Consider the following 19,801-nt stretch of genomic DNA (forward strand, 5'->3'; position numbering starts at 1 on the left):
GTTCGGACTCCCTTTTCCGAGGAGTCCATTACTATGTGGTCTGTCCCTCCTCAGGTAGATCCAGAAGTGGCCCGACTTGCTAAGCAGGGCTCCAGATGGCGACCAAAATGGTCGCCAATGCGACTTAGAATTTACAAATGGCGACAAGACTTTTTAGTCTTGTCTCCATTTGCGACTAGACCCGCCACCGCAGCTCTGCAGTTGAATACAGCGACGGGCACATGATAGTTCTCTGCCCCGCCGCCGATGTTCTCTTCTCAGCAGCGCAGTGGAGACGGAGTCTCTCCCTCCCCCTGTGCTGCTGCCCCCGCCGCTGCCAATAAGAAGAGAGACTGGAGAAGGAGGGGAGGGGCTGTGGCCACTGCACCACCAATGAAGAAAACTGACCTGTAATACAAATACAGGAGGCGGGTGCCGGAATCAAATAGCCGGCACCCGACCTTTGTGACAGGGAGCTGCGATCAGCTGCAGTTGAGTTAACCCTTCAGGTGCGGTACCTGAGGGGTTAACTGCCGCTGATCGCAGCTCCCTGTCACAAAGGTCGGGTGCCGGCTATTTGATTCCGGCACCCGCCTCCTGTATTTGTATAAGAAACATTGGTGGCACAGTGCGCCCCCCCCCCCCCCCCCCCAACACCCCATTATAAGAAACATTGGCGGCTCAGTGGGAAGTGCCAATGAGGGTTAAAAAATAATTTAAAAAAAATTAACTCACCTCCTCCAGTTGATCGCGTAGCTGCCGGTCTCCTGTTCTTTCTTCAGGACAGAAAGAACAGGAGACTATCAATTGGAGGAGGTGAGTTAATTATTTTTTAACCCTCATTGGCACTGCCCACTGCGCCACCAATGTTTTTTATACTGGGGTGTTGGGGGGCGCACTGCGCCACCAATGTTTATTATACTGGGGTGTTGGGGGGGCGCACTGCACCACCAATGTTTATTATATTGGGGGGGCGCACTGCACCACCAATGTTTATTATATTGAGGGGGCGCACTGCGCCAATGTTTATTATATTGGGGGGGCGCACTGCGCCAATGTTTATTATATTGGGGGGCGGCGCACTGCGCCACCAATGTTTATTATACTGGGGTGTTGGGGGGCGCACTGCGCCACCAATGTTTATTATATTGACCTTCTACTATGCATTCTGTATTAAAGAGTGCTATTATTTTCCCTTATAACCATGTTATAAGGGAAAATAATACAGTGAATAGACTTTCATCCTAGCAACCATGCGTGAAAATCGCACCGCATCCGCACTTGCTTGCTATTTTTACGCAGCCCCATTAACTTCTATGGGGCCTGCGTTGCGTGAAAAACGCACAACATAGAGCATGCTGCAATTTTCACGCAACGCACAAGTGATGCGTGAAAATCACTGCTCATGTGCACAGCCCCATAGAAGTGAATAGGTCCGGATTTAGTGCGGGTGCATTCCGGTATTTTGAATGCCAGATCTGGCACTAATACATTCCTATGGGGAAAAATGCTGGATCCGGCATTCAGACAAATCTTCAGTTTTTTTCGCCGGAGATAAAACCGTAGCATGCTGCGGTTTTATCTTTTGCCTGATCAGTCAAAATGACTGAACTGAAGACATCCTGATGCATCCTGAACGGATTGCTCTCCATTCAGAATGCATGGGGATATGCCTGATCAGTTCTTTTCTGGTATAGAGCCCCTAGGACGGAACTCTATGCCGGAAAAGAAAAACGCTAGTGTGAAAGTACCCTAAAATATTAAGTTTAAATCCCCCCTTTCCCAATTTTAGATATAAAATATATAAACAATAAATAAATAAACATATTACATAGCGCTGTCCAAACTATTAAATTATTAAAAAATATCTCCTATGCGGTGAGCATTCACCATTTTTTTGTCACCTTGTCACCCCAAAAAATAGGATAGGACTGTTCTATTATGGGCCGAATGTTTCATAAAATGTGAAATGCACGCGGCTTTTTTGGTGTTTTTTTTTTTATGCGGTATTGAGTATCGGTGACGAAAGCAAATCAAAATTTTGGTATCAAAACAACGCTACGCCGATCTGATCGGCGTATCATTGTCACGATACCAAAATTTTGATTCGGTTTCCATTTGGCGACAAAAAATTTGATTTGGCTCCTAAATTTTTCAGTTCAGGAGCCAATGGCTACTAGGTATTTTTTTTTATCTGGAGCACTGCTAAGGCCACCACCCTTCCTTTGGCCAACGCGGCGTCCTTGTCTGATCCATTGGACAAAAAGATAGACTCCTTGTCCAAGTCTGTATTCGTTGCAGCGGGTTCCGCCATCCGCCCTGCCTTTGCCGCGTCTTGGGTGGCTAAGGCCTGTATGGTCTAGGCCAAGCAGCTTGTTCGGTCCTTACACACGGATTCTGCTCGGGGGGGCTCCATCTCCTTGCCTCTCATCTTCTCCAGGCCTCCTTTGTGATGCTTCTCTGGAATCAGCACTCCGCTCTGGTAGGGCGGCTGCTAACTCGGCCATCCGCCGCACAGTTTGGCTTCGGGCCTGGGCTGCGGATGCTGCCTCCAAAAAGGCGCTCATATCTCTCCCATTTCTGGGTGGTAGGCTTTTCAGGGAAACGTTTGGAGGAGCTTATTTCTGAGGCCACTGGTGGAAAAAGTTCCCTCCTGCCCCCAGAACCGTTCCCGCCGCCTCCGTCCTATGCCTTCATCACAGTCTCAGCGTTTTTGCTCCTTTTGGGACTCCTCCTCCCGTCAGGACAAAAAGAATGCTAGTCCTTCTTTCCAGGCCAAGCCCTCCTGGCACGCCCACCCTAAGCCTTCCAAACCTCAGTCTGCAAAGCCGTTATCTGCATGACTGGTTTCCCCCGCTCGAGTTGCCCCCTCGGGTGGGGGGTTGTTTGCTCTCTTTTCAGGATCAACGGAGCGCAACCATGAACTACGCCTGGGTTCTGGAGGTAGTTTCCTCCGGGTAAAAAATAGAATTCTCTGCCCTTCCCACTGGTCGGTTCTTCCAGTCGTCGCCGCCCAGGTCCCCTGACCGGGCGGCCACCTTTTTTCAGGCCATTTATTCCCTTCACGCAGACGGGGTGATTGTTCCTGTTCCGACCTCGGAAGACTGTGCTCTTCGCCCCATTTTAGATCTGAAGGCGCTCAATTATTTTGCCCGAGACGCCTATCTGCATGTCCCCATAGCTCAGTCTCATCAGAGGTACCTTCGCTTTGCGGTAGGTTCTCTGCATTTTCAGTTCGTGGCGTTTCCCTTCAGCCTGGTGTCTGCCCCGAGGGTCTATACCAAAGGTGTTGGCTCTTCTGCTCACACTTCTCTGTGCCAGGGGAGTTGCCGTAATATCCTACCTGGACGATCTTCTGGTGAAGGCTCCGTCCAGGGAGGACAACCTGTCTAGTCTCCACATCACCCTGTCCGTGCTGTCCCAGTTCGGCTGGCTGGTCAATCACACCAAGTCCTCTCTGGTTCCCAGTCAGAGGATGGAATAGCATGGTCCTCGACACTCGCCTTGGCCGAGTGTTCCTCCCTCAGGACAAGGTAGTGGCTCTCCAGTCAGGGGTGTCTCGCCTTCGTGAGCAGTCTCCTCTGCCCATCAGGGCGTGCATGCGCGTTCTGGGCCGGATGGTTGCCGCCTTCGAGGAAATTCCTTATGCCCAATTCCACACCCGAGCCCTTTAGGTCTCCACTGTCCCCTCAGGTCCGCCGGGACTTGCGCTGGTGGCTGAACCCGCTAACCGTCTTCCTCGGCAGATCCTCCCTTCCCCTCCGTTGGCAGGTGATCTCCACAGATGCCAGCCTGACAGGTTGGGGGGCAGTCTTCGAGTCTCTCTCGGCCCAGGGTCAGTGGTCGATGCGGGAGAGCTTCCTACAGATTAATATCCTGGAACTCAGGGCCATTTACCTAGCAATGTCCTGTTGGACTCGCCTCCTCCGTGGTCATCCTGTCCGGATTCAGACGGACAACTCCACTGCGGTGGCTTATTTAAACCACCAGGGGGGCACGAGAAGTGCGGCGGTCCTGATGGGAGCCTCTCACATTCTGCGGTGGGCGGAGGGACACTTTCCTACTCTCTCCGCGGTCTACATCCCCGGAGTCGACAATTGAGTAGCCGACTTCCTCAGTCACCAGCGTCTCCACCCGGGCGAGTGGTCTCTCAATCATGAGGTGTTTCAACAACTGTGAGCGCTTGGTAATCACAGATGTGGATCTTTTTGCCTCCCGTCTAAACCACAAACTTCCGCTTTACATCGCCAGGTCTTGGGATCCTCAGGCTCTGGCGGTAGACGCCTTGGTTCTCCCAATTCAGTCTCCTATATCTCTTCCCTCCCCTTCCGCTTCTTCCTCGGGTACTTAAGCGTCTCAAAATGGATCGGGTTCCGACGATATTGGTGGCTCCGGACTGGTACGCAGATCTAGTCTTCCTGCTCACCGATGCCCCGTGGTGGTTTCCTCTGCGTCCTGACCTCCTTTCGCAAGGTCCGCTATTCCACCAGAGTTTACCTAAGACTTCTCCGAGTCAGTCATCCAGACTATGCTTCTTGCACGTAAACCCTAGTCGGCCAGGATTTACCATAGTACCTGGAAGGCTTACTTTGCTTGGTGTGACTCTGGCAAGGTTCGCCCTCTCCTTTTTTCCGTCCCTAGGATTCTTGCCTTTCTTCAGGCCGGCCTTGAGAAGGGTCTCCGCCTGGCCTCCCTCAAAGGTCAGGTCTTGGCCTTGTCTGTCCTTTTCCAAAGGTCCTTGGCTTCTTGTTCCCAGGTTAAGACTTTCCTTCAGGGGGTGGCGCATCGTGTCCCTCCCTTCTGTTCTCTGGTGGAACCCTGGGATTTGAATTTGGTCCTAGATGCCCTTCAGTCCTCTCCCTTCGAGCCCTTGAAGTAGGTCTCCCTTTCTTATGTTTCCTTTAAAGGGATCCTGTCACCGGTATTTTGGGTATAGAGCTGAGGACATGGGTTGCTAGATGGCCACTAGCACATCCGCAATACCCAGTCCCCATAGCTCTGTGTGCTTTTATTGTGTAAAAAAAACAGATTTGATACATATGCAAATTAACATAAGAGTCATATCTTACTTGTGTGACCAGAGAAGAGTCATATTTTCAAGCTCTGACTCATCTCAGGTTAATTTGCATATGTATAAAATTGGTTTTTATACACAATAAAAGCACACAGAGCTATGGGGACTGGGTATTGCGGATGTGCTAGCGCTCCTCTAGCAACCCATGTCCTCAGCTCTATACCCAAAATCCCGGTGACAGGTTCCCTTTTAAAGTTGCATTTTTAGTTGCGTTTACTTCCATTCGCAGAGTCTCAGAGCTTTCGGCTCTTTTATGTCGGTCCCCCTTTTTGGTTTTTCACCAGGACAAGGTTGTCTTGCGCCCAGATCCCTCCTTTCTTCCCAAAGTGGTCTCTTCCTTCCACATTAATGAAGAGATTGTTCTACCTTCTTTCTGTCCCAACCCCTCTCATCCCAGAGAGCGGTCTTTCCACCGTCTGGATGTGGTTCAGGCGCTTTGGCTGTATCTCCAGCTAACGGAGTCCTTCCATCGATCGGACTCTCTCTTTGTTGTCCCTGAGGGCTCACGTAAGGGTTTAAAAGTCTCTAAAGCTACCATCTCCCGTTGGATTAGGTCGGCCGTCAAAGAAGCCTATGTGGCGAAGGGTCGTGAGACTCCCTTCACTCCACTAGGGCGGTCAGGGCATCGTGGGCGGTCCGGCATTTAGCCTCTGCTTCACAAGTCTGCAAGGCCGCCACCTGCGCCTCAGTTTACACCTTTTCCAGATTCTACCATATTCATTCCTTGGCCTCTGCTGATGCCAATTTGGGTCACAAGGTTCTGCAAGCGGCTGTGTGCTAGGTTCTTTGCATGGCTGTTTTTTCCCACCCTCGGGGACTGCTTTGGGACATCCCATGGTGCTGTGTCCCCCAATGCATCCAACGAGAAAAGGATTTTACGGTAAGTGCAAAAATCCCTTTTTAGTTGCAGATTTGGTTGCAAAGTGGATTTGCGGCTGAATCTATGACTTTACCCTGTTCACTGAGGTGGCGGAAAAGAGGTGCGGGGCGTGAGCCCGGCCCGTTTACCATTTTCTACGCCTCTATTTGACATAGAAAATTACTTTCAGCAGGGGAGCTGTCGTAGATTTAAGCAAGTCACACGGCCAGCGCCTAAGTTAGTAGAGGCCGGCGCCTCTACATAACTTGGGCGCATCAAGTGCCACCGTAGGGTTATTAAGACTGGCGTCTAAAATGACCCCATAAGATTCTGAGCTTTTAATAGTGCCAAGATCTAACCTCTAAAGTGACCCCATAAGATTCTGAGCTTTAATACCATCAAGATCTAACCTCTAACCATTATGTTTAAGTTGCAATAAAGGTTTGAAGTTGTGATGTATTAGTGAAAGGGTTAAACTGTCTTAGTTTTATATCAGTCTAGATAAGCTGTCCATGTAATCTGCCACCCTCTGCATGCTAATTTATTGATGTTCTTGCATATCTTTATGTATTCTATGTGCTAATTGTAGCATGCCTGTTTTGCTCAGATTGTGCCTTGCTTGCCTTTGAAGCCAACATTCTCGGTAATGTGCTCAAGTCAAAACGTTGCGTTTCTTTTACAGCATGTCTGTGAAACAGACGAGAGGGAAGAGGTGGTAATCTGTGAACTGTGTGAATCAAGTGTACTTAGCTTCAATCAACACATGAAGAGGTATCATCCAGGCTGTGGGCATAGTGCCAATCGGCAGGGATACCGTAGTAATGGCTCTTACGTGGATGGCTGGTTTGGAGGGGAGTGTGGCAGTGGGAATCCATACTATCTGTTATGTGGCAGCTGCCGGGAAAAATATTTGAGCCTGAAGAGCAAGCGTAAAGCAACTGCATCAGAGAAGTAAGACTGCATATAACATCTGACTTGTAAACTGCTGTGGCCATTGATTCCTTGTTAGTAGAGTGCACTCATAATTGCAGAAGTAGTGTGCACTCCTTAGGCTGGGTTCACATCATGTTTTTCCCATCCATTTACTGTATACAAAAATTGAGTTCCATTGTTGAAAAAAAAAAAAAAAAAAAACCTTATACGGTAACGTATACGTTTTTATCGGACTCTGCTGGCTAGACAAGCTTGGTGTGCTACTCCCCCCCCAACATATACCTTAAACGGATGGCAAAAACGTGATGTGAACCCACCCTTAAAGGAGTTTGTGTCTTTATCACACCTTCTTATTCATGAAGGAGAGGGCTTTCCTGTTATATATATATTTTCTTTTAATGTAGCCTTACATGCATTTGACTGTACAGTGTTCAGGACCCTTGTCCATTGTACAGAAAGTATGTCTCCATTGCACCATTATCACATATGCTCACAGATTGTGACACAGCCGCAATATATCTGTGTCCCACAGGGTGGGGTGGACACACATGAAAACCTGAGCCCCTCTGAGTGTTTGCTTGCAGCGAGGCCCAGGACAGTGGAATATCGAAGCACTAGCCTTACACTTTTTCACTGCTCTTTCAGCAACCAAAACTCAGACCTAAAAGAGGGCCAGCGACATACAAATGACAAGGTGATGCTCCTCTTCAATATGTCATACAATATAAGAAGCTGATTAACCATTCTGTGCTCTAGGTACAAAGGACACGCTCCTGACTTGATTGGCAAACAAGACAGTGTTTATGAAGGTAAAACATATCTGCTTTATCCAGTATTGAAACGATTGCATTGATTTAAGTGGGTAAATGTCTTCATAAACGGGATTTACTGTTCGTTGTATTACACAGAAGACTGGGACATGTTGGATGTGGATGAAGATGATAAGCTGACCGGAGAAGAAGAGTTTGAATTCCTAGCCGGACCTCTTGGCCTTAATGATCGTAGGATTGTACCCGAGCCAGTGCAATTTCCAGACAGTGATCCTTTGGGGGCCTCTGTAGCCATGGTCACTGCCACCAACAGCATGGAGGAAACACTGATGCAAATAGGTACATTGCAGAGTGGATTCAGCATGTCTGGATTTATGGTCATGGATAATTTTTTGTGGCAAAGAGGAGCATGGAGTTTGTTTGGAAGCCATTTCTTTGTAGAGTTGTCACATTTACTACATAGAGATGTCTGTTATGAAGTTTACTGCTTAAACTAAGTTTACTACTTAGTTTACTTTTATTGTGTAGTCATACAACTGTATTGTAATCCCTCCTTAGGCTGCCAAGGTGCTCTAGAGAAGAGCTCATCAGGCAGAATAACTCTGGGAGAGCAAGCAGCGGCCCTGATAAATCCTCATGACCGTGTGATGGCCCTACGCAGGGTAATAGCGGCCGCACAAGTCCTGCTGGCACGTACCATGGTGATGCGTGCACTTTCACTACTGTCTGTTAGGTCGGTACTTTGTCGTTTATATGGCTTTATTATGTAACTGTTTCTTAGAACGATTTGTTCTTACCAGAGTTATGTCCCTATGCTTTTCTTGCAGTGGATCCAGTTGTAGCCTTGCTGCAGGCTTGGAGTCTCTGGGTTTGACAGATATCCGCACTCTGGTCCGCCTCATGTGCTTGGCTGCAGCAGGTAGAGCTGGCCTCTCCACCAGTCCTTCAATCTCACTGTCTAATTCTGCCGACCGCTCACGTGGTTTACATAGCAAAACCAGCAAACCTATCTCCTGTCTAGCATACCTGAGCACCGCTGTAGGCTGCCTGGCATCCAGTACACCCAGTGCTGCTCGACTTCTCGTCCAGCTTTGTACCCAGGTTAGATATTTATTTTGTGATATACAAAAGTGAAATTATTTCTGCCTCCTTATAAATATGTGCATGTTAATGTGTAATTAGTTTAGTACATTTTGTTTGTGTTGGCATTATATGATTTATGCATCAGTAGTTTATTCACTTTTAAAAAGTCCTTACATGAATGTCCATTTTGTTTTTTGGATTTTGGATGTTTGCTTTTAAGGGGACAACTCCATAAAATTGAGGCTGGTGTAGTAAACAATTAAAAACTATTTTTTAGCCAAGTAGGATTTGTAATCAACTGATCAAATATATGCTTGAAGGGAGTATCCAGATAAGGCTACTTTTACACTAGCGTTTTAGTTTTCCGGTATTGGGATCCATCTTAGGGACTCAATACCGGCAGAAACCGCTTCAGTTTTGCCCCCATTCATTGTCAATGGGGACAAAACTGAACAGAACGGAATGTTCCAAAATGCATTCCGTTCCGTTTAGTTGCGTTCCCATACAGAAGAGCAAACCGCAACATGTAGTTTGCTTTCCGTCCTGGGATGCGGAGCCGTTTTCTCTGCCACAATAGAAAACTGATCTGTCCTCCGTTGACTTTCAATGGAGTTCATGACGGATCCGTCTTGGCTATGGATCCAGCAAAAACGCTAGTGTGAAAGTAGCCTAAGAGACACATGGTCATCATTTGGTCTCCTTGTTGCCAGTCAGTTGTCTTAATTTAGTTGTTGCACAACAGATTTATTAAAGGTGTGGCCCAGCCATGTAAAAACATTTTTGAAATGTTGTAAAATAGAAGTAATATAGTCCCCCATCAGTTTCTGTACTCTCTATACTCGCTGCTGCAGCTGTGACCGCACTGCAGCAAGTGTAGGCTGGTGGTGGGGGATTGGTAAGTTATTACTTAAACAATCTAAGGGATTTTTATTTTTATTGTCTGGACAACACCTTTAGGGATCATGCACACGACCGTAGTTTTGGTCCACGTCCGATTCACGTTTTTTGCAGATCGCATGCAGACTCATTCATTTCTATGGGTCCGCAAAAAATGTTTGCATCCGTACAGTTGTTCCACAATATCCAGTTCTTGTCCATTTTGCGGACAAGAATAGCCATTTCTATAATAGGAACCAAGGAAATCCTTTTTTTTTTATTTATTTTTTTAGTAAAAAAATAATTTTAAGACTTGGGCCTCATGCACATGACCGTTATGTGTTTTTCGGTCCGCAAAACACGGATGGCGTCCGTGTGCGTTCTGCAATTTGTGGAACGGTGCGGACATCCATTAATATAACTGCCTATTCTTGTTTGCAAAACGGACAAGAATTATACAGGTTATATTTTTTGGGCGGACCACGGAACGGAGCAAAGGATGCGGAAACCACACGGAGTGCTGTCTGCATCTTTTGCGGCCCCATTGAAGTGAATGGGTCCGCATCCAAGCCGCAAATACTGCGGCTCGGATGCGGACCAAAACAGTCGTGTGCACGAGGCCTTAGTCTTACTGTTTTTGATGAGGGAATGGTATTATCAGATTTGTCCTGAAGGTAAGTTTGGCAAACTCATTTCAGCTGTCTAGCATGAAAACTGACTGCCCATAGCAACCAATCACAGCGCAAGTTTGCCAAAGCAAATTAATGGAAGCTTTACTGCTAGACAGTTTTGATAATCTGCTGTGATGTGTTCTGAAAATCGCTACATGTCGCCTTACTTTTTTATTAGTTTTTTGTCACACTGCTAGAAACATAAATTACGATTAGAGTTCTGTGTTTGCTGTAGTATATAAGTAATCTATACGTAACGACAGCATATTCCTATATATTGCCATATGTCTTCTGGCTGTTTTCTCAGAATTTGATATCTGCAGCAACTGGTGTGAATCTAACTACTGTGGATGACCCTGTGCAGAGGAAATTTTTACCAAGCTTTCTACGGGGTATTGCTGAGGAAAACAAGCTGGTCACCTCTCCCAACTTTGTAGTGACACAAGCACTTGTAGCTCTACTTGCAGATAAGGGAGCTAAATTGCGTCCAAACTATGACAAAGCAGAGATGGAGAAAAGAGGTATGTGGCATTGCATGCCCATCTCAGAGGTGTTTTGAACACATTGCTTTTTGGCCAGTTGTTCATTCTTATGCTGTCTTTATGCTGCAGGTCCATTGGAACTGGCAAATGCATTGGCTGCCTGCTGCCTGTCTTCGCGCCTTTCCTCACAACATCGGCAATGGGCTGCTCAGCAGTTAGTGCGCACCTTGGCTGCTCATGATCGGGATAATCAGAATACCCCCCAAACTCTTGCTGATATGGCTGGAGACTTGAGAAAATGTTCATTTACTAAGCTGGAGGCACATCAGAACAGAGTAAGTTTTGAGTAGCTATTTTTTTTTTTCTAATCAAGTCCATCTTATTTCACTAGTAGGGTATATTTCCCCACTCACTTGTGCCAGAATCTAACCAGATGCAAGACAACTCTCTCACCAGTTATCATTAGGGAGACTAAGAATTATGCAGCTGAATCTTCCTGCAAATATTTCATTTCTATGGGTTATGGCTGGGGGCACCATCCTCACTTTTACTTAGTATTGTATATTTAAAGGGTTTAGTTGAAAAGGCTTTGCAAAGTCAGCCTGCATTCAGCAATGTAAAGTAACCAGATACATGTACAATAAATGAGTTAAAAAGTAAATAACGCTGCAGAATGGTTTTGGTTTCAGGTGATTACCTCGGTTTGGTGTAATAAGAAGGGTCTGTTGGCCACGAGTGGCTCTGATGGCACCGTCAGAGTGTGGAATGTGTCTAGAAATCAGTATTTTCTGCAGCAGACTTGTGTTTTCCAGAAACCGTAAGTACTTCCATACAGGACCAGTTATGCAGAGAATATTATCTGCCGCCTTCTGACATTGAATTAAATAGTTACCTATTCTGTGTTTGGGGGGACAAAAACTAGAAGCCTGAAGGACCTATTATAAGTCAGTGATATGCTTTGGTATATGTTGAAAAATGTGTATCAATTTGCTAACAAGGACTAAAGATACAAAAGTTTGTAAAAATGATATGTTTAGGACTTATTTTAAAGTGTACCTATGGTTTGTTTTTTGTCTTGGGTTTTTTCTTCATCCAAGCAGGTCTAAAATGCTGTCAGGGTAGTTATTAAGCATTATAATATTTATGATATTTCTTTATAGCGGTCGGAGCATTTTCCGATAGTGCTTCAAATTCTTTGCGTTATACAGCTACAGCGTTAAAATCCTTGTCTCCTGCAGCAATCACTCTGGGAGCTTAACCTCTTTAGGACACAGGGCGTACAGGTACGCCCTGATGTCCTGGTACTTAAGGACACAGGGCGTACCTGTACGCCCTGTGTATTTCCGATCACCAGCAGGCGGTGATCGGAACAAGGTGCCTGCTCAAATCATTGTGTCGGAATGCATTGTAAAGGATTAGACCCCCCAAAAGTTGAAGTCCCAAAACGGGACAAAAAAAATTGTGAAAATTTTGTGTGGGTCCCAGGAGTCTGAATCCCACCGATTAGATATTAATGGCTTGTCCCTATTCTAAGCTATCAATTTCAAATTCCCAGAAAACCCTATTGAGACAGAGGATGTCTACCATTTTAGGCCTCATGCATGCACACGGCCGTTGCAGCGGGCCGGACCCATTCAACTTGAATGGGTCCGTGGTCTGTCCGCACCGCAAAAAAAATTACATATTTATTTGCGGTGCGGAACAACGTAAAGAAACACCACGCAAGCACTACGTAGTGCTTCCGGTGTTCCGTTCCGCATCTCCGGAATTGCGGACGCATCCGTGGTGCGCACGGTCGGCGGCCGTGGATTGCCGACCCGCCGTTTGCGGGCCGCCCAACGGCCGTGTGCATGAGGCCTTTTTCTGCTTTCATGCTTGCTCCTAATTTTTTTTCTGTAGCAGTCCTAAACTGATGGCTGTCCTTTAACCTTATCCCACTAAATTACAATTCTTTTCTCCCTTCAGAGAAGGAACTCCAGAAGAAGCTGACCCCGCTCTTTCTCCTGTCTGCTGGAGTGTTAGTGGGCGTTATCTGGCTGCAGCCCTGGAAAAAACAATCAACATCTGGCAGCTCAATGGTATCTGCCTGTACATTGTATAGTAGCTTGGAGTTAGTAAGATTTATGTATTATTGCACGCTTGCATAGAAAATGTATGTAGCTGATCATCTTTTCTCTCTGTATTGATGTTCCTGATGTCATATTAATAAGATAGTCAGTTTACTAATCCACAACTGTTTTCAGATATATTTTTCTTGTAAACCTATATATAACAGGGGGAAAAGGCCTTGTGGATGTTCAGCCTCATTGGATCTCCTCAATTGCATGGCCTGAACATTGTCCAGGAGGTGCATGGCCAGGTGACCTACCAGAGTTTTTGTTGGTTGGCCGCATGGATGGTTCCTTGGGTCTCATTGAGGTGACGGACGCTACCAGTATGCAGCGTTTGGAATTGGAACATTGTTATAGAAAAGAAGGTTGGTATGCTGTGATCCTTCATTACAGCTCGATTGTATTTTTGACCATATACACATAACATTATTCATTAGCACATTCCACTAATTTTGACAGACTCTGTAGGCAATTTAAAGGAGTTTTCCATGCACCTGATATTGATGACCTATCGTCAGGATAGGTCATTAATAAACGATCAGTGAAAGTCTGACACCTTGCACCTCCACTGATCAGCTTTTCCTTGCGGCCTTTAGTGCTGGAGCTAGCACTTTGAATGGAACTTGGAGTGAATGGGAGCTGAGATGCAGTAATCTGGCATGGCCACTACAATTTTTCAATGGATCCTTGCTTCCTGTTCCATTCAAAGTGCTATTTCCAGTGCTGAAGGTTACAGGGAACAGCTGATCAGTGTGGGTGCGATGTGTTGGACACACACTGATTGCATATTAATAACCTATCCTGTATGTGTGTGACTCTAAATAGTAATCATTTTACAGTTAGTAAGACTTTACTGTGCCTGTGTTTGACATAGAAAAAAGGCACAGCAATAGGATAGCTTTTAGATGGGTATACCAAGCTCTGATTTTGAGTGTAATAGCCTTCCATGTATATACCACAACAAACATGCCAGTAAACATTCTCCATTATACATGCCCTATTAGAGCATTTCAGTACGAACGACTTCAGCTTTCAGGGTGCTTTCACACATGCTGTTTTGATGCAGTTTTTAGGCCTTTGTCAGAAGCATATTGTAAAGGCAGAGAATCCTATAGAAACGATTCTACTTCTTCCGTTTTGTTTTTTAAGTGACTCCCAGTTTTGACTTCAAAAATTGAATGGTGCATGTAAAAGCCCCCTTGATCACCAATGTAACAGACTATAGAACAGTTGCAAAAAATAAAAAAGATTGTCCGAAGCAGAATCTATCTTTTAATAAAATTTGAAAGTTGAAAAGTGAATAGTGAATTTCCTTTTTATCCCATTCATGTAAATCAACATTTAATGAAGTCTTAAAGGATAACGTCACATTTAGACCCTAATTTAAATTTTCATATATGTAGTTACTAATAACATGATTTCTCACTCCTATTCATTGGGGGACACAGAGACAGTGGGTATAGCTATGTCCTCTAGGAGGCGTTGACACTAGTAAAGCTGTTAGCTCCTCCCCTGGCAGCTATACCCCCTCCAGCCTGGAGAGAGAGCTTCAGTTTTTTCTAGTGTCAATAGGAGGCAAGACCTCCCTGTTCTGCAGGGTTCTCCTTTAAGATTTTTTATTTTAGTTTATTTTTTTCCTACTTTTTCAGATGGGACAACAGTGGACGCCTCGGCTCCCTGTTCTCCCGGGGTCGAGTTGCGCCAGTGTCGGTCACACGCACTGCTGCCTCCCCCACAGAAGACAAGGTGGACCAGGGCAGCCTTGCTCCCCTGCATCCCGCCAGCCAAGGGGTCACCCATCCAAGCCCCCTTTTCCAGCGTCCTGCCACTACGGTGCCAGTAGCTGAAGGGGTGACCCTGCTGGACCAGAGGAGGGGTGAAATGGTGACAGGAAAGAGAAGAGAGGTGAGTACACGGGACTAGGTGAGTATTTAACCCTCTGGGTTGGTCCCCCCTCCCTCTTGGTGGCAATAGTCTGCGACCAGACAGGGCTTCAGCTTAGCCCAGCACCCCTGAAGCATTCCCCTCCGGCACAGGCCGTTTGGTTGATTGAGTGGAGGACATAGGGGGTTAATAGGTGCGATATGCATTACTGGCACCAATTAAGTGGACTATGTAACTCCCTAGTGCTAATTCAAATCCAGTGACGTACCACCGCAGGCGTATTAACATGCAGGGAGCGGAGCGCAGCTCCCGCTCACCGACGAGGCGGCATTTACCCTTCTCCACCCCTTCGGGAGCGGATGCCGGGCGCGTCGCTCCTGAGGGGGTTAACCACCCTGCGTTCGGCCGGCACCGCTTCGGTGCTCCGGCCACGATTTTTGCCGCCCTGCTCAAAGAATATGGCAGCCAGCAGGGCAGACGTTCACACATGCAGAGGAGACTCCGCTCCCCGACACCTCCCACATTTACACCCCTTGTAGCGGACACCGTCGCGCCGCTCCGGAAGGGGTTAACTGTAGCGCGATCGGCCGTGCACTGCATCGGTGCTCCGGCCCGCGCCTTCTCTGCCCGACCCCCGCTATCAACGGCCCGGCTGGCGGGGTGACGCCCCCACTCAGTCCGGCCGGTCTGTGACATGGCCGGTGCAGCATTAGGTGGGGGGAAGGAGGCAATCTCTGAAAAGCCGCGCTGCGGCTTGCCCGGCCGCAGCCTTCATCCCCGGGGAGAAGGGGACCACTCTGGCGCAAATTCTTCCCGCCCTTCTCCCCTTCCCCCAGTCGCCTGCTGAGCCACTGCCTTAACCCTTCATGGCCACCCACCATTCTTAGGCTGGCACCTGATTATCTGGGGCCCTTCCCCTCAGTACACTGTACATGAGTGGAGGATTTAACCCCTTCCTGCCTCTTGTCATTGAGGCTGGCTTCCTAGTTTTATCAAAAAAATAATAATAATAATAATAAAGGACATGTCCGTCCATACGGGTCCCCCTCCTCAGCCACACTCGCATAGTTCCCAATACCGCCTCCGGGCCGTTTGGTTAATGATTCTCCACATGCGCAATCCAGTGATGGACCCCTGCAGGATCCAATCCGTCCTCCGGGGCCGTTTGGTTGATGATTCTCCACCTGCGCAATCCAGTGACGGACCGCTGCAGGATCCCAATCCGTCTTCCTGGGTCGTTTGGTTGATGATTCTCACCTGCGCAATCCAGTGAAGGACAACTGCAGGATCCCAAACTGTCCTTCGGGGCTGTTTTTGGTTGATGATTCTCCACCTGCGAAATCCAGTGATGGACCACCGCAGGATCCCAATCTGTCCTCCGGGGCCGTTTAGTTGATTATTCTCCACCTGCACAACTCAGTGAAGGATCTCTGCAGGATCCCAATCTGTCCTACGGGGCCGTTTGGTCGATAAATTCTCCACCTGCGCCATACAGTGGAGGACCTCTGGGATTCCCAATCCACCCTCCTGGTTGTTGGTTAATAAGTCTCCACCTGCGCAATCCAGTGGGGTCCGCTGGAATCTCCCATCCACCCTCCGGGGTTCTTTGGTTGATAATGCACCGCCTTCGCAATCCAGTGGAGAGACCTCTCGGAGTCTTCGTTCCACCCTCGGGTGTTTTGGTTGATAAGTCCCCGCCTGCGCAGTCCACAACTGCCAGGGGCAAGATTCTGAAGAGTAGCTCTACGCGCAAGCGAACCGCAGCAGGACAATTTTCTTCTCAAATATTTCCGCTCCCCTACTCTTCCTCCCTAAATCATGCTCAGACACACCCTCCCTCACTGGGGCGGGTCCGTCCAGGAAGAGGGGAGAATCTCTGAGTCCGAAGCAATCTTCCAGAGATTGCGTCTAGGTGGCCAGCAGTACTGTTGTATGCATTACCCACTTCCTTGGTGGTGTAACCGCACTACTTCAGGATACAGTGCCTGCCTTATACATTGTCCCCTGCCATAGGTGGACTAAGTACAATGACTTGGGGTTCAGGACCTGCCATATGCAGATCCATCGGTGGCGCGATGACATTGTCACTGGTTACATTATGTGCTGTATGCATTACCCCCTTAGGTGCACTATTGCACTCCACGGGGTACAGGACTCGCCATATGCGCTAGTTCTCGCTGTGGGCATTCACCCCCCTTCTTAGGTGGGGTATTCTCCCTACCACTGACCAGTACTTGCCGTATGCTCACACCTTCCTTAGGTAGCTAATTACTCTACTCTACCGTTGAATACGGTTCCGACTGTCACGCTATCCTTCCATAGGCGGAGTGTTGCACATCACCGTGCTTCTGTCGCATTTCCCCCTTCCGCTAGTGATCCACTAGCGGGGAGTGACTAAGCATCTTCTGCGGCACTACGGCTCTAGGTGCCTTCGCTTATTTCCAAGAGGGCGTGGCTACGGCTGGTTCTCGCAGGCGCCCAACACTCTTACCCTAGTGTTATATGGGTGCCACCAGTGGATACGGTGGCTATTCATCGTTGCATCCTTCTTTTGGTGCTGGTTTTCGCGCCTGATTATAACATCCTCTGTCTTTCAGGGGGTTCCTAGCATCACTTGTGGGTCTTACAGACCCCCCGATCTCCATGGGCCTCTGTTGCTCCAGTCGGTCCTGATATTGTCCGCATCAATACGTAATACATACTCCGTTGCACTTACCTAGTGAGTACGTTCCAGCGGGTCGACTCTTTTCACTGACTCCGTATTCTCTATCCACCACTCCCCATTCTCTGGGGAAGTGTTTATGCTGGCGACTCTGATTTAGCTCCTACAGCTTGTTTTCCTCCACAGGTGCAGCTTTTCGCTAATGTTCGAGTTCATGGTCGCTGCTGTGGGACATCCCCCTCTGGCAGGGGTCCGACCCTGGAGCTAGCTTGGCAGTTGCGCCTGTTCAGCGCCTTTCCAGGTAGAATTTTTAAGGTTAGCTCCTTGTAACTGGGGCAGTGTGGCACGTGGTTTCTACGGATAGTATCGGGCCTCTCCCTCAGTTTTTGCGTTGCCGGGGCAAGCGCTGGCTACCACTGTGGTAGCGGTGTTATTTTCCCTATATGCTTGGGTTCTTACTGCACAGCCCTTCGCTGGGCGGTGGACTCTTTAGCACCGGATCGGTGGCTTCTACGGGTGTTCCCTCCTCTGCTGGGATATGGGGCTAGCATTGCAGTGTGCCTGGCTTCCTTCTCGGGCGGAGTTTTTTTTTTTTTTTTTTTTTTTTTTTTTTTTGGCACGGCCGCCTAATCTTTGGCTACTTCTGTATAGTGTCTGTCTCTTACAGGGTATGGGCTTAGACCTAGCCTATTGCTTCTCCTTTCTTTCTCCCTCTGGCTCATGGTTCATTGTCACCCCGTATACCTTGGTAGTTCCTACATTGCTACCTTCCCTGCGTGGCATGGGGTATTCGTTTGGTGCCTTTCCATTCCAGACACGATCTGGTCCCAACTGGTGGGCTGTGCTGCCCACCACATTCTTCCTCCTACAGGGACTCTTCCATTGGTCCGGGTGTGTTAACGGTATCTGCACAAAGACTTCCCGCCTTCTCGCCAGAGTTCCGGAAGCATCCGCCATGGAGGTCCTGATTCTCCTTGGCGGGAGTTTCTTCCCCCTCCTTCTCAGGGTTCTACGGGAGATCCGGATGGACGACATTCAGACATATCCTAGTCGCTCCGAAACTGACTCGTCGTGCGTGGTACGCCAACCTCGTTCTCCTGGAGACATCCCTTGGTCACTGCCACTCAGAGACTTCCTTCTTTCAAGGGGTTCAATCTTACATGACCTTTTCAATGACTGCGTGGCTATTGAGACCGCCGTTCTAACGTAGAGATGGTTTTTCGGTGGATATCTTCCGCACTATGATTCAGGACAGGAAGTCTGCATCGCCAGTATCTATTATGGGACCTGGAAGTCCTTCTGAGGCTTCTCTGCAGCCAAGGCGTCCCCCTCACTTTGGGGTTTTCTTTCTCCTTTCTACTTTAAGGGTTGGACCTTTGTTTAGCCCTTGTTTCCTTGATAGGTCAGGTGTTGGAGCTTCCATCTTGGGCAGCTTTCCAGGTTCCCTGGTGCCCGTGGGAATTTTCTTTCAAGGAGCGGCACGTACGGTTCCTCTGTACCGTCCTTACAGCCTTGGGATTTGAATATGGTTTTCTCAGCATTCCTTCTTCTCCCGAAGGTGATCTCTGACTTCCATATCACGGTCCCTTCCTTCGCACCCTATGGAAGGGAGTTGCATTATGGACGTTGTCAGTGCTCTACTCATTATTAGCAGCCTCCAGTCCCTCTCGGCGTACGGATCCCCTTTTTCTCTCAGGAGGGTCCTCGCTGGGGATTGGTGGCCTCCAAAGTGCGATTGCACGTTGGATTTGGTCTGGAGGTGCTGCAGCTTACCACTCTCGGAGCGGGGTTCCACCCTTAGGTGTCACGGCTCACTCCCCCAAAGCGCTTCTTGGGCTAGGAGGAATCGCGCTTTGGCTGCACAGTAATGTAAGGTGTCTCCGGTCCTCCTTGCACATGTTCGCAAGAAGTTGCCAGGTGCATACTTATGCATCGATGGTCGCTGCGTGGGCCGCGTGGTCTTGTAGGCGACAGTTCTTAGTTGACTGCACTAGCGCTTGCTTCATGGGTATGTGGTTTTCCCTCCCTGTGGACTGCTCTCGGACGTCCCATGGTCTCTGTGTCCCCCAATAAATATGGGCGAGAAAACGAGATTTTGTGAAACTTGTGAAACTTTCTCGCTCTTCATTGGGGGACACAGCACCCACCCAGTATTGTTGTTCGGCCACAGTTGTGGCTGTTGCTGGTTAGAACCTGGTTCGGTTCTTGGCATTGTTGCTGTTCCACATTGTTTCGTTGGTTTACTTGCTTCTCTTACTGCTTCTCACAAACTGAAGCTCTCTCTCCTGGCTGGAGGGGGGATATAGCTGCCAGGAGAGGAGCTAACAGCTTTTACTAGTGTCAACTCCTCCTATAGGACATAGCTATACCCATGGTCTCTGTGTTCCCCAGTGAAGAGCGAGAAAGAGATTTTACTG

The 19,801-nt window shown here is 48.1% G+C and overlaps 1 protein-coding gene across 6 annotated transcripts in view; it reads left to right on the forward strand.

The window, feature by feature from the left end:
• Positions 1–19,801, forward strand: part of HERC1 (HECT and RLD domain containing E3 ubiquitin protein ligase family member 1) — a 186,126-nt gene that overhangs the window by 131,368 nt on the left and 34,957 nt on the right. For 5 of the 6 annotated variants that reach the window (XM_040413647.1, XM_040413649.1, XM_040413652.1 and 2 more), the window contains exons 46-55: positions 6,595–6,863; positions 7,602–7,654; positions 7,754–7,954; positions 8,174–8,348; positions 8,443–8,716; positions 10,553–10,766; positions 10,857–11,062; positions 11,417–11,544; positions 12,693–12,805; positions 13,003–13,203. In XM_040413647.1, the coding sequence (XP_040269581.1) occupies positions 6,595–6,863; positions 7,602–7,654; positions 7,754–7,954; positions 8,174–8,348; positions 8,443–8,716; positions 10,553–10,766; positions 10,857–11,062; positions 11,417–11,544; positions 12,693–12,805; positions 13,003–13,203 (1,834 nt within the window). The remainder of the gene's footprint in view (positions 1–6,594; positions 6,864–7,601; positions 7,655–7,753; positions 7,955–8,173; positions 8,349–8,442; positions 8,717–10,552; positions 10,767–10,856; positions 11,063–11,416; positions 11,545–12,692; positions 12,806–13,002; positions 13,204–19,801) is intronic. The other variant, XM_040413648.1, reaches the window with a different exon arrangement.

This window comes from Bufo bufo, chromosome 1 (genome assembly GCF_905171765.1).
Source record: "Bufo bufo chromosome 1, aBufBuf1.1, whole genome shotgun sequence".
Classification (NCBI taxonomy): Eukaryota; Metazoa; Chordata; class Amphibia; order Anura; family Bufonidae; genus Bufo; species Bufo bufo.